The sequence below is a fragment of the Bison bison genome, unplaced genomic scaffold, assembly GCF_000754665.1.
Source record: "Bison bison bison isolate TAMUID 2011002044 unplaced genomic scaffold, Bison_UMD1.0 scf7180017864117, whole genome shotgun sequence".
NCBI classification, from domain to species: Eukaryota; Metazoa; Chordata; class Mammalia; order Artiodactyla; family Bovidae; genus Bison; species Bison bison.
Window position 1 is genome coordinate 581,805 of NW_011494689.1, and position 14,325 is coordinate 596,129.

General features: G+C 43.8%; 1 protein-coding gene across 2 annotated transcripts; it reads right to left on the bottom strand.

Moving 5' to 3' along the window:
- Nucleotides 1-7,826: 7,826 nt before the first annotated feature.
- RNASE10 (ribonuclease, RNase A family, 10 (non-active)) lies at nucleotides 7,827-11,745 on the bottom strand. 2 transcript variants are annotated; one of them, XM_010839450.1, is made up of 2 exons: nucleotides 10,684-11,745; nucleotides 7,827-8,624 (listed from the first exon to the last, which is right to left on the bottom strand). In XM_010839450.1, exon 2 carries the CDS (start codon nucleotides 8,617-8,619, stop codon nucleotides 7,984-7,986), a length of 636 nt encoding a protein of 211 aa, XP_010837752.1. In that variant the 5' UTR covers nucleotides 8,620-8,624; nucleotides 10,684-11,745; the 3' UTR covers nucleotides 7,827-7,983. The 2 variants fall into 2 exon arrangements, with proteins under 2 accessions (XP_010837752.1, XP_010837751.1); XM_010839449.1 differs by lacking the exon at nucleotides 10,684-11,745 and adding an exon at nucleotides 8,762-10,030.
- Nucleotides 11,746-14,325: the final 2,580 nt, after the last annotated feature.

The following is a 14,325-nucleotide window of genomic DNA, read 5'->3' on the forward strand; positions in this document are numbered from 1 at the left end:
ATTATTGATGATTTAGAATTATGGGAAGAGGACTACTACTTAGTCCTACTAAGAAACTACTACTAGCTACTTGCTTATTTGCTTACTGTCCAGTCAGTGCACATACAGACTTTTGTTACTATCCAGGCACCATCTCTTCCTGTTAGATCGAAGAGACATTTGTTCATGTTATTTATTGTCAGAGGCATTATTCCTGGATAATTTCATTATCTCCCACCACATGAAAAAGGTAGCACAATGCCACAACTCTTCAAAAGCTGTCTGGAATCATACAGATCTTGCTCTTTCTGCAGTTTCCATAATGCCACTTATTTCACACCGGCTGTATCATGACTCAAGGCACCGAATCATTCGCTGTGGTGCCTGTGAATACCAGCTCCAGTGACTCTATCAAAGGTTACTTTGTTACTCTACTGTGTTGATAATGACCACAAACGTAGGCAGTGTCTTACTTAGTCCAGCTTTTATTGTTATGACAAAATACCACAGACTGGGTATCTTATGAATGATAGAAATTCGTTTCTCACAGTTCTGGAGGCTGGAAGTCCAAGATCAGGGTGCCAGCATGGTCAGGGCAGAAATGGCAAGGGAGCTCTGGGGGATTTCTTTTGTAGAAGCATTAACCCCATTTATAAGGCTCCATGTCCTAATTCCCTCCCAAAGGTCCCGCTTGCTCACACCATCACAGGGGACATCAGGACTCCAACATGTGATTCTGGAGGGGATACATATTCAGACCATAGCACCAAGAGTACACAGGAAAATGAGAATAAATTTCTGGCCATGTGAAATTTGCCATCTGAAGTTTTATAGTGTAAACATAAAACAACACATTTTCAAACCATATCTTCTCCTGAACTGCTTTTTTTTTTTTTTTTTTGAGAACTGACTTAAGAATTTCTAAAGTTTTCTTTTCTTTTTTTTAATTGGAGCATCATTGACTTACAATAATATATTAGTTTCAGATGTACAATTCTCTTGAACTCTTTAGGCCATGATGACCACGTTCCTAGAATGCCACCTCTTTCACAACTGACCACACCATACTCCTGCCTTCCACACATTGCCACCATCCAAGAAGACAGGCAAGGGGTCCATGGGCAGAGCAAAAGAGCAATCCCATTCACACAAGGAATGACCATACTTCATCTTGCACAGGTTAAGAGAACATGTCACCACCCGTCAATCAGAGGCAAGAGAGGGCATTGATCTGAAGTGCTCCACTGGCACTGCAGAGCCATCATCTCAAAAGTCTTTACGAGAGATAGGAGCAGCCAACCATGCCTCATATGCTGTGGAGCCTGCAAAGGGGTGAGGTCCACCCTGGTGCCCGCAGTGGGGAGCTCACAGTGTAGGGACACGACTACATTGCCCCTCGTCCTCAACTGCTGTAGATTAGAAGAAGCAGAGCAGTATGGGCATGGGTCCTGGGGAAGCCTCATATATATGCACTCAGTTCCAAGGGTGAATAGTGACTATTGGCAACCCAGAGTCCTAAATTCATTCTGTGTCCAGGATATATCTGAGTCACGAAAAATCAGTTTGTCAGCACCATTCTGGTGACCCACTGCTGTGTGATCCCACAAAAGAAATACCACACCAGCCAGAGGGAACTGTCCACTTACCAGGCACCCTCCTGGAAACAGGGCCTGGCTTCAGGGTCCATCAGTTCAGTTCAGTTCAGTTCAGTCGCTCAGTCATGTCCGACTCTTTGCAACCCCAAGAATCGCAGCACGCCAGGCCTCCCTGTCCATCACCAACTCCCGGAGTTCACCCAGACTCATGTCCATTGACTCGGTGATGCCATCCAGCCATCTCATCCTCTGTCATCCCCTTCTCCTCCCGCCCCCAATCCCTCCCAGCATCAGAGTCTTTTCCAATGAGTCAACTCTTCACATGAGGTGGCCAAAGTCCTGGAGTTTCAGCTTTAGCATCATTCCTTCCAAAGAAATCCCAGGGCTGATCTCCTTCAGAATGGACTGGTTGGATGTCCTTGCAGTCCAAAGGACTCTCAAGAGTCTTCTCCAACACCACAGTTCAAAAGCATCAATTCTTCAGTGCTCAGCTTTCTTCACAGTCCAACTCTCACATCCATACATGACCACTGGAAAAACCATAGCCTTGACTAGCCGGACCTTTGTTGGCAAAGTAATGTCTCTGCTTTTCAATATGCTAAGGTTGGTCATAACTTTCCTTCCAAGGAGTAAGCGTCTTTTAATTTCATGGCTGCAATCACCATCTGCAGTGATTTTGGAGCCCCAGAAAATAAAGCCTGACACTGTTTCCACTGTTTCCCCATCTATTTCCCATGAAGTGATGGGACCAGATGCCATGATCTTCATTTTCTGAATGTTGAGCTTTAAGCCAACTTTTTCACTCTCCACTTTCACTTTCATCAAGAGGTTTTTGACTTCCTCTTCACTTTCTGCTTATTTCTGGTTATTGATATTTCTCCCAGCAATCTTGTTCCATAGGTGAACTTTTACGGGGCATCTGGTTGGCTCCACACATGGGGTAAGGGAGCAGTGTCCTGAAGGGGAGAAATGGGACTCAGGCCCACAGAAGTCCCAGTCCAAGCTCATGGTACCTGATTCAGATGGCACTGCTGGCCCCAGTCAATCCCAGACACCAGAGGGGAACTTCCTAAGTAAAAGGCACTTCAAAGTGTAGGGAACCCCTGAGGGGCTAGACTCCAGATCAGGGTCCTCTTCACTCAGGTCTGAGGACTGCACTGTCCTCAAGTATGTAAATTAAATGGCCACCGAGGGATGGAATTTGAGGAGTTCTACAAGACACTACGGGAGAAGGAAACGGCAACCCACTCCAGTGTTCTTGCCTGGAGAATCCCAGGGATGGGGGAGCCTGATGGGCTGCCATCTATGGGGGTCACACAGAGTCAGACATGACTGAAGTGACTTAGCAGCAGCAGCAGAAGACACTACATATTCACATACTAGCCAATGTGATCAAAACTGAAACTTGAGCTAATGGTATTGAATATTGTACCACAGCACTGCTTCCAGAAGAATGTTGTCAAAATGCTTATGCTTTCCATGAGCAGTGAGCCCAGCAACATCACCACCAAAAGCAGCTGCCATTCATGGAGCTCTACTAAAGGCCATTTAATCTTATAGCATTCTCATAACAACCCTGAAGTAGACACTATCATGATCTCATTTTACAAATAAGGAATCTGAAGTTCTGAGAATCAAGAGCTGAGTTGACTCTTTTCTCCCTTGCTATACGAATCAGTTAATAATCTGAGTAGATTACTTTATAATCTTACCTAGATATGAATCTTTACGGTAGTCCCCATGATAAGTGTATTAGATGAACAAAGTTGGGTGAAGGGCTTAGAAAAGCCTGTAACAACTTTTCTCAACTAGAAACACTAGTTCTAGAAGCTGCTGAAGACTGTGTGTGCTTAGTCATGTCCGACTATTTGCGATCCTATGGACTATAGCCTGACAGGCTCCTCTGTCCATGGAATTTTCCAGGCAAGAATACTAGATTGGGATGTCATTTCAGAAGGGAGGAATTTCATGACGAAAAAAATTTAGAAATGCTGAATATGATCTCTGCCTATTAGAGAGTCATATGCAGATGACACCACCCTTATGGCAGAAAGTGAAGAGGAACTCAAAAGCCTCTTGATGAAAGTGAAAGAGGAGAGTGAAAAAGTTGGCTTAAAGCTCAACATTCAGAAAATGAAGATCATGGCATCTGGTCCCATCACTTCATGGGAAATAGATGGGGAAACAGTGGAAACAGTGTCAGGCTTTATTTTCTGGGGCTCCAAAATCACTGCAGATGGTGATTGCAGCCATGAAATTAAAAGACGCTTACTCCTTGGAAGGAAAGTTATGACCAACCTTAGCATATTGAAAAGCAGAGACATTACTTTGCCAACTAAAGTCTGTCTAGTCAAGGCTATGGTTTTTCCAGTGGTCATGTATGGATGTGAGAGTTGGACTGTGAAGAAAGCTGAGCACTGAAGAATTGATGCTTTTGAACTGTGGTGTTGGAGAAGACTCTTGAGAGTCCCTTGGACTGCAAGGACATCAACCAGTCCATTCTGAAGGAGATCAGCCCTGGGATTTCTTTGGAAGGAATGATGCTAAAGCTGAAACTCCAGGACTTTGGCCACCTCATGTGAAGAGTTGACTCATTGGAAAAGACTCTGATGCTGGGAGGGATTGGGGGCAGGAGGAGAAGGGGATGACAGAGGATGAGATGGCTGGATGGCATCACTGACTCGATGGACGTGAGTCTGGGTGAACTCCGGGAGTTGGTGATGGACAGGGAGGCCTGGCGTGCTGCGATTCATGGGGTCGCAAAGAGTCGGACACAGCTGAGCGACTGAACTAAACTGAAGGCATGTTAATATTAAAGGTTATGCCAACTGCATAAAAGAAACCTACTTAATTCTGTTTAACCCAGCACCTCCCAAACCATTTCAGCATCTCTATAAGCAAGAATCCTCCATTCAAATTGCAGATCAGCCACTTATGAGTTGGGTGACCTTCTTCCAGGTAAACTTGGACTCTCTGAGACTGTTGCTTATTACCTGCAAAATGGAACTAATAAAATACCACCTCCTTACAAGAACTTCATAAAACCAAGCATGGACAGCACCTAGTGTACAGTGCCCAGCATACAATGGTAGTTTCTTTCCTGCTTGTCTTAAAAGAATTCACATGGAGTCCTCAGGAACATGAATTAAGCCACTCAGCTCTTTTTATTTGCATGTACAATATTTGATAGAAGTCAGAAAATTTGCTTGTCTTACATGATTCTATGTTTAATACAATTTCTATAACTTCTGAAGAGGTACTGGATAATCAGTAAGCAGGTAACCATTGATCAATAAATGTATTGAAAATTAAAAGAAATTTATAACAGAGTTGTCTTCACAAAAATGCTCATGGTCTCACTAAATACTCAAATTAATTAAGGGCTAACTAGTATATATAGGTCCCAATCCCTTACCTGAAACTTTTAGGGCCAATGCATTTTGAAACAGAATTTTTAGGATTTTAAAAAGCAACATTGTGTGGGTATATAAGATATATTACTTATGCATCCCTAGAAGAGTTTATCTGAGGCAGTATTCATAATCAGATATTTTGGTATTTCCTCATTGAAATGTGTAATAGTCATTGTTGTTTTTCAGTTGGTAAGTCGTGTCTGACTCTTAGCGACCTTGGGGACTGCAGCCCACCAGGCTCTTCTGCCCATGGGATTTCCCAGGCAAGAATACTGGAGTGGATTGCCATTTCCTTCACCAGGGGATTTTCCTGGTCCAGAAATCGAACCTGCCTCTCCTGTGTTGGCAGGTGGATTCTTTACCACTGAGCCACCAGGGAAGCCCTAATAATCATAGAGAATAAATAAAGATAATAATTATACTAACATAGTCAGTTCAGTCAGACTTCCATCTCACTGAGTTTGGGAACCACTTTGAAAGAAAACCTTTCAGTTTTCAGAGCTTTGGGAATTTAGGAACACTGGGAAAAGGTTTGAGAACCTGTTATATGGGCTAAGCATATATCCTGGAAGTGCAAAGTGGGAGATACATTGAAGCCAGAAGACTTTGTGAAAGTTCTGTGAATCAGGCATCATTTGAGCTACGTGTGTGAAAGTCACTCAGTTGTGTCCGACTGTTTGTGACCCCGTGGACTATACGGTCCATGGAATTCTCCAGGCCAGAATATTGGAGTGGGTAGCCTTTCCCTTCTTCAGTGGATCTTCCCAATCCAGGGATTGAACCCAGGTCTCCCACATTGCAGGCGAATTCTTTACCAGCTGAACCACAAGGGAATTAATTTTCTATTTCTGTCGAGTGAAGTCCCCACATCTTAGCAACCCTTTACACCTACCAAGCTATGTTTTCCTGTTTAAGTCACTAGGAGCCTGCAGAAGCCTTTGTAAATTGCTTTTGTGAAACAGGAAACTGGACTGAACTTACTGAAATTAGTCAGATAAAAGCCTAACCACTGAGATTTGTGTAAAGTGGAGACCAAAAGAGGGCGATAGAGGTACTCGGTGGAGTGCTGGTGGAAACCTATGAGAGGATGTAGTCTTACCTGTGCATGAAAACATATTGGCTTCCATTTCTTGCCAATTCCAGTCTCCTAATAGTTCACCCCACACAATGGATCCTTTGTCTTATGGTCAAGATGTCAAGCTTGGAATCTTTCCCATCCCATTCCCAATCTTCAGTGTTTTTCGTTTACCTATTGGATGGCTGATTTTCTCTAATAGCCAGTCTTCTTTCCTCTCTCACACCTCACTTCTTTTTTTTCTCCCTTGTCTTAAATCACCTTTTGTCTAGTTCTCCTGAAAGAGATCCTCTATCAGGAGGGGTAGAAATCTGCCTTGTCCAGTGCCTTGCCTCTTGCCACTCTTCAACCCACCTCTGAAATGTCAGGGCAGCCCACAGCTGTAGACACACTTCCTGCCCAACATCCTGAGAGGTCACTGCCAGGAGAGGTGAGTCAAAGGTATAAAGGGAAATGTTGAAATAGGGGAATCAGAGCAGAGACTAGAGGCAAAACATTTAAGTGGTTGCTTGCCTGTAAGAACAGGAAGGATAAGGGAAATTAGGGACTAAATGACAAAAGAACAAGAAAAGAAAAGCCAGGCAGAGTAAGACAAACTTTTCCTTCCTCCAGTCTCCCATTTATGGATGTCCCTGACTCTTGAGTGTGTTACTGTCTAGAAGGCTAAAGCAGAAAAAACCCTAGGGAAAGGAAGTCTCAAAATCAAGTCACATAGTGAATCCATATTGCCATTTTCGAAGATCTCTTCTGTACCCCTGCCTGTCTAAAGTATTTCTTGATAGATTTGAAGTCAGAGGAAATAGGCTGGGGCAACCACTTACACCCTCTATTTATTCAACTCCATAGCATTTCTCCTCTGAGTAGATCCAGTACCTTTTCTGCTGAAAATATTCTTTCACCCACTTTCTTGTTTTTCAGAAAAAAAGGAAAGAGGTACTGAGTGAGAATAAAATTCCCTCCAATCCCATTCATTCTACATCTATTGAGCATCTAATGTGAGCGTTATTCTACTTATTGGACACAGTTTTGAAAAACAGTTCTCTTTTCTCATCAGTCTCCTGACCCACCCTCCCTCTAAATCCCTATGCCAAACTCTTTATAAAACCAACATCTTATCTGGCATGGCATAAGAGATCAGTGTTGGCTGAATGAATTTCTAAAAGGATTCAGGGAAAGAATAGGGAGAGCCCCAAAAGAAGAGGAAAATGAGACTAGGAGAAAGTGGCTGGGGGTGAGGGAGAAACAAAGGGAGAGAAGAGAAGATGCAAAACGATAGGTAGTAAAAGATGGGAGGGAAAAGAGTTGAGAAAGGTCAGGAAAATGAATGCTGTCTTTGCCCCAGAACATGTTTGATCTCGGTCTGCACCACCATAGCCCTGTACCAAGGGGGTACACCTACAACCAGGGGTCAGGGAAAGAAACTTTGTCCATATGGTTTTTCAAATACAGTCACAGGTAGAGTCACTTTAATTTGCATCTACAGCAGAGAAGTGCTTCTGGGGAAGCCCAGGAGGTTTATGTGAGTGCCCTAGAAGCTCGTGGTGGCTGGCTGGGAAGGAAATGGGTAAGGATGCATTAAACTCTTGTACTCCACACCTAAAGGCCTCCAGACCAGGGAACAGACTAATGACCAAGATCATGAAAGAGGCTGTCTTATCTTTTTCCAGGACAAGGGATAGACTCCAAGAGACAGAACCTACAGAGATCAGACATCATCACCCTCTTCTGCCACCTCTAATCCCAGGAACAAAATACAAGTTGGTTGAACCCTAGGGAAAGAAGATTTATATTTTTGTATTTATCAGAATAGTCCAGCTTCTCTTCCCAAACCCTTCTTTGCAGAATACTTAAGGATGAGAACCGTAAGGAAAAGAAGTGAAAGGGAGACAAAAGTGAGAAGGTGAAGAAAAGAAAAGTTACTTCATGATGTTATCTGGACTTTCATGTCACTACAGGACATAAGAATGTACTTTTCAAGAATGAAAGTTACATAATTACAGTGAGGAATCACTTGGCCTGATTTGGATAACTTGCAGAATGTCAAATCAAAAGGACGGGGGCTTTTGTGGCATTTGCCTCCCTTGAGATCACAGGCAACAGCAGGACTCTTACAGACAGCTTTGACTGCATCTAGTTCCTCATGGATAAATATGTACTGGGGTATGCAAGTGTGGTCTTTTGACTTCACCTTCAGTGCCATCAGGGCATTGCATTCCCTGTCCATCACGTCAGATCTAAGATAGTCTTTGTTGCTGTGTAAAAGAACCTCAGCTCTGAGCATCCTGTCTCCTCCAACTTCATCTTCACTGATGATGGTGTCTTCTGGTTGCACCACTTCTTTGTTGCTAACCAGCAGGGTTTCTGTGCTTTGGCTGGCCAGTCCCTCCTTAGTAGCCTCAGCTTTGTCCTGTGAGTCACTGGACAGAAACTCATCCAGTAGCTGATCACTTTCCTCCAGGACAGCTGCGGCCATCTGGAGTCCCACACCCAGGCCCACCCCTAGGCCCAGAAGCAGCAGCAACATCATGAAAAAGATCTGCACCAGAGTCAGCTTCATTTTGCCTGGTGGGAAGAAGGGAAACAGAGGACTGACTTTGAGATGAAACTTGGCTCCAGTAGAGATCCTAAACTCCCCAAAACCCTGAGAGCATAGTCTTTGGGGTCTTCTCCTCCCCCTCTCCACATAACCCATCCCTTACCCAAGGCTGAGATCCTTTCTCAATCTTTTCCCATTCTCCTGCCCTCTCATTCATTCCTTGTTGCTGTGGAATAATATGTGGATCCTGCAGTACTGCAAGATGACCAGGGAAGCTGTTCTGTAATTGGTTCACATATGGGGAATCAGGGGGGAAGGTTGACATCAATTGACTTTTAAACAGAAATTAGTTCCAAGTCACCAAAAAGAACAGGTAAAAAGACAAATACAGTGTCACTTTTTCCTTGAGAGAAATTCTTGTAGAAACTCTTATTCTCAGTAAAAGACTAGAATTACCACAGGAGACCAACTCCCTATTTTTTTCCCCAAATTTATTTTTGCTCATTCAAGTATTTATTATTCTCCCAGCTACCCACCTTCCCCCCCAAAAGATCAAAAAGAATAGAAAAAGTACTATAGTTCATTTTCACTCCTAAGCTGAGGCTAATGGGGAAGGGAGATTGGGGAGGGGAGGGTGTGGGGAGGGAGCCAAATTTCCCCTTGCTACAACTGAATCTTGTCAAGTCAAATCTTTTCTACTATTATTGGTCACTTAGCACTTGGGTATTTCCTACTGATCAGTTTTTATACTCTTTAAGGAGGATAGGGACTAAGAATGGAACAAAAGTAAACCAAACAAATGAGCATTGGAGTTCCATTATTAGTAGAGATCCTAAAGAGGCTGGGAGAAGGAGCACGTGCCTTTGTCCTGCTATGCCAGCCTCATGCCCCTATCAAAGAGAGACTTTCCCTATCAGAAAAAAATACTGCTATAAAGAACATTTTTGGGACAGTAGATAGGAGTGCTATGTCAGTGTTTGATATGTGGAATTTGAAATTTATACAATTGTCAAAGAGGATATCTTTGTTCTTAGAAAATGAATCCTAAAATATTGCTCAGGGGCATAATACAAGCAACTTCCTCTTCAAGATTCAAAATGAAAATCATATGGGGAATTCCCTGGCAGTCCAGTGGTTAAGACTCTGTGGTCTCACTGCATAGGGCCTGAGTTCAACCTTTGGTTGGGGGAACTAAGCCAGGTAGTGTGGCCATAAGCCACACTTCCCATAAGCCAGGTAGTGTGGCCAAAGAAAAAAAGGTAGATCATATGAATGTCTGTGCATGTGTGTTTACAGAAAAAGAAAGAAAAAAGGTTTAATGAGGGAAAGAAAAATTTTAAATATTGTGATTGGACAAAGGGTATTTAGGGGTTCCTTAGTCAAGGCTATGGTTTTTCCTGTGGTCATGTATGGATGTGAGAGTTGGACTGTGAGGAAGGCTGAGCGCCGAAGAATTGATGCTTTTGAACTGTGATGTTGGAGAAGACTCTTGAGAGTCCCTTGGACTGCAAGGAGATCCAACCAGTTCATTCTGAAGGAGATCAGCCCTGGGATTTCTTTGGAGGGAATGATGCTGAAGCTGAAACTCCAGTACTTTGGCCACCTCATGCGAAGAGTTGACTCATTGGAAAAGACTCTGGTGCTGGGAGGGATTGGGGGCAGGAGGAGAAGGGGATGACAGAGGATGAGATGGCTGGATGGCATCACTGACTCGATGGACGTGAGTCTGGGTGAACTCCGGGAGTTGGTGATGGACAGGGAGGCCTGGCATGCTGCGATTCATGGGGTCGCAAAGAGTCGGACATGACTGAGCAACTGAACTGAACTGAACTGTATTATTGTTGTAACTTTTCTGTAAAGTTACAAATATTTAAAAAAAAAAATTTTTTTTTTAACCATGACGCACAGCTTATGGGATCTTAGTTCCCCAACCAGGGATCAAACCCAAGTCTTCCACAGCAAAAGCATGAAGTCCTATTCACTAGACCACCAGGGAATTCCCTCAAATTTTTTTAATTTTTTAAAAAGAGAATTTCTCATGTTTTTCCCTGGAGTGCCCAACAACACTGTGACTTACCTACATACCTAGATAGCTTCAGAGATGCTTGTGTCTTCTTGGTTTCCAATTTTGTCCCTCCCAGGTTTTCCTTTTCTCGGAAAAGTACCCTGGATGCTGGTCTGGAGAAAAATGGTTATCCTCTTGCGGTTCCTGGGCTCTTAAACTCAGACTTACTTCCTACACCCATTTCCACTCCCACTCCCTCTACCTAGCACTGAATAAACACACAGCCAATTGTCCTTTCTGCTCCCATGAACACTTTGAAGTAAGGCTACTTGGATATTGAAACAGATCCAGACATCCAAGATCGGAAATGTCTCCAGTCTGGAAAACTGCAAATGGTTTTATTTATCCAATCAATTGTTCCACTTCTGATTTATACCCACTATCCTGTGGTTCATAGCAGCCTGACCTTGCTCTTAAATTTCAGTCATTTCCTTCTATTTTCTGCATGTATTTCCTTTCAACTTTCCCTGTCATTTCTGAAATCTCAAAATCTTTGGACTGTATTTGGTTCCCTCTTCCAACATGGCTATTTTGCTTTTTGCATTTTAGAACTGTATCGTGACTTCATGAAATTTGGCTATTTGAGTCAATGATGATTGTTTACATATCTTTATCTATGAAGCCTATTCCAGCTCTCCATTCTCCACTTCCTGTTTCCAACCCTCAGCCAATAAATTCATGTCAAGTTTTGGAAACCTGATTATTTAGTCCTAGATAAGAGAATATCCATAGCAGCTGTCAGTCCCTATGGCCTTGGTGAGTACAGTCAAGAGGTTATAGTGTTGATTCTACTTATTTCTTAGCTGAAAGTGACATCATGAGATATTTTTAAAGCATCCTGGAGCTCATTAAAGCGGTATGAAAATCCTCTTTAGACATAAACAGAGAACTTTCGGAGGATGATTTGCTGTGTCTTTCAGGCAGGAGTTCTCAAATAGTGGTCTAGGAACAGCTTCTGTGATCTGCAAAGTCTATCAGGCTGACTTCTACACTGCCGATGTTGATTCGTAACAGTAATAACAGCGTGCATGCTTAGTCGCTCAGTCATGTCTGACTCTTTCAACCCTTTGGACTGCAACCTGCCAGGCTCCTCTGTCCATGGGGTTTTTCAGGCAAGAATACTGGAGTGGGTTGCCGTTTCCTTCTCTAAGGGATCTTCCTGACCCAGGGATCTAACCCAGGTCTCCGGTCACTATCGCAGGTGGATTCTTTACCCAGTTAGCCATGGGGGAAGCCTAATAAGAACAGCAACGAACTATTATGGAGCACTTACTTCATGCTGGGCACCTATTGCATTTCACCCTCACAATTTGCTCATGCTATCCCGCTTTGGTGTCTGTTCTGCCCTTTCATTCTGACGTGAAGGCTGAGTAAAGGTGCTTCTGCTGAGCCCAATAGCTGTCTGGAGTCAGCAGGGATAAAACATCCAACTTTATACACCATTTGTTTCTTTATGAGTGTTAACTCATGTTGGACTCTTTGCGACCTTATGGACTGTAGCCTGCCAGGCTCCTGTATCCATAGGATTCTCCAGGCAAGAATCGTGGAGTGGGTTGCCATGCTCTGTCCCAGGGGATATTCTCCCTCCAGGGATCGAACCCACGTCTCCTGCGTTAGCAGGCGGATTCTTTACCGCTGAGCTATTGGGAAAGCCACCTGCTTCTTTATAATTGGTTACTATTAGGGATTTGATGGAGAAGGAAATGGCAACCAACTCCAGTGTTCTTGCCTGGAGAGTCCCAGGGTCGGGGGAGCCTGGTGGGCTGCCATCTATGGGGTCGCACAGAGTCAGACATGACTGAAGCGACTTAGCAGCAGCAGCAGCAGCAGCAGGGATTTGAGGGAGAAGGAAGTGGCAACCCACTCCAGTATTCTTGCCTAGAGAATTCAGTGGACAGAGGAGCCTGGTGGGCTGCTGTCCATGGGGTCGCACAGAGTTGGACACGACTGAAGCAACTTAGCATGCATGCATGCATTGGAGAAGGAAATGGCAACCCACTCCAGTATTCTTGCCTGGATAATCCCAGGGATGGAGGAGCCTGGTGGGCTGCCTACTGAAGCAACTTAGCAGCAGCAACAGCAGCATTAGGGATTTGAAATCAACCCTTGATTCAATATGAAGAAAAGATCTATGTCTGTGGTCTAGGTATGACCATTAGGATGGACAGGTTTTTAAACTTTATTTAATTTATTTATTTTGGGGGCTGTGCTGGGTCTTCCTTGCTGTGCAGGCTTTTCTCTAGTTTCGATGAGCACGGGCTACTGTCTAGCTGTAGTGCATCAGCTTCTCATTGTAGTTAGTTTCTCTTGTTGCAGAGCACAGGGCTCTAGGCCTGTGGGACTCAGTATTTGCGGCTCTTGGGCTCAGTAATTGCAGCTCCTGGGCTCTAGAGCAGAAGCTCAATAGTTGTGGAACACAGGCTTAGCTCCACAGAATGTGTGATCTTCCCAGACCAGGAATCAAACCTGTGTCTCCTGTATTGGCAGGCAGATTCTTTATCACTGTGCCACAAGGGAAGCCCTGGATAGGTTTTTATTCTTGTTTTTTCCTTTTCTAGGCTACAGTTTTCACATCTTCTGTAGCTCTTCATAGGGATGATATGAATATTATACAATGCACTGCATGTAAAAGGGTAAATGTATTAGCTTTTGCTATTATAGTTACTAACTATGGTGGAGGTGATAAAGATAATGGCAACCTCCTTCAAAAGGTCCCATGCATGCACTGCTGTACTCAATGCCCCCAACCCTGCAGCAGGCCACCATCAACCCATGCCTCCGCTAGAGACTCCTGGACACTCACGGGCAAGTCTGGGTCAGTCTCTTGTGGAGTCACTGCTCCTTTCTCCTGGGTCCTGGTGCACACAAGGTTCTGTTTGTGCCCTCTGAGAATCTGATCACAATCACAGAAAACTAACCAAACTCATCACATGGACCACAGCCTTGTCTAACTCAGTGAAGCTATGGGCCATGTCATGTAGGGCCACCCAAGACGGAAGGGTCATGGTGAAGAGGTCTGACAAAATGTGGTCCACTGGAGAAGGGAACGGCAACCACTTCAGTAGTCTTGCCTTGAGAACCCCATGAACAGTATGAAAAGGCAAAATGATAGGATACTGAAAGGGGAACTCCCCAGGTTTGTAGGTGCCCAATATGCTATGGGAGATCAGTGGAGAAATAACTCCAGAAAGAATGAAGAGATGGAGCCAAAACAAAAACAACACCCAGTTGTGGATGTGACTGGTGATGGAAGTAAAGTCTGATGCTGTAAAGAGCAATATAGCAAAGGAATCTGGAATATTAGGTCTGTGAATCAAGGTGAATTGGAAGTGGTCAAACAGGAGATGGCAAGAGTGAACATTGGCATTTTAGGAACCAGTGAACTAAAATGGACTGGAATGGGTGAATTTAACTCAGATGACCATTATATCTACTACTATGGGCAAGAATCCCTTAGGAGAAATGGAGTAGCCCTCATAGTCAACAAAAGAGTCCAAAATGCAGTACTTGGATGCAATCTCAAAAACAACAGAATGACCTCTGTTTGTTTCCAAGGCAAACCATTCAATATCACAGTAATCCAAGTCTATGCCCCAGCGAGTAATGCTGAAGAAACTCAAATTGAACTGTTCTATGAAGACCTACAAGACATAAGCATTCAT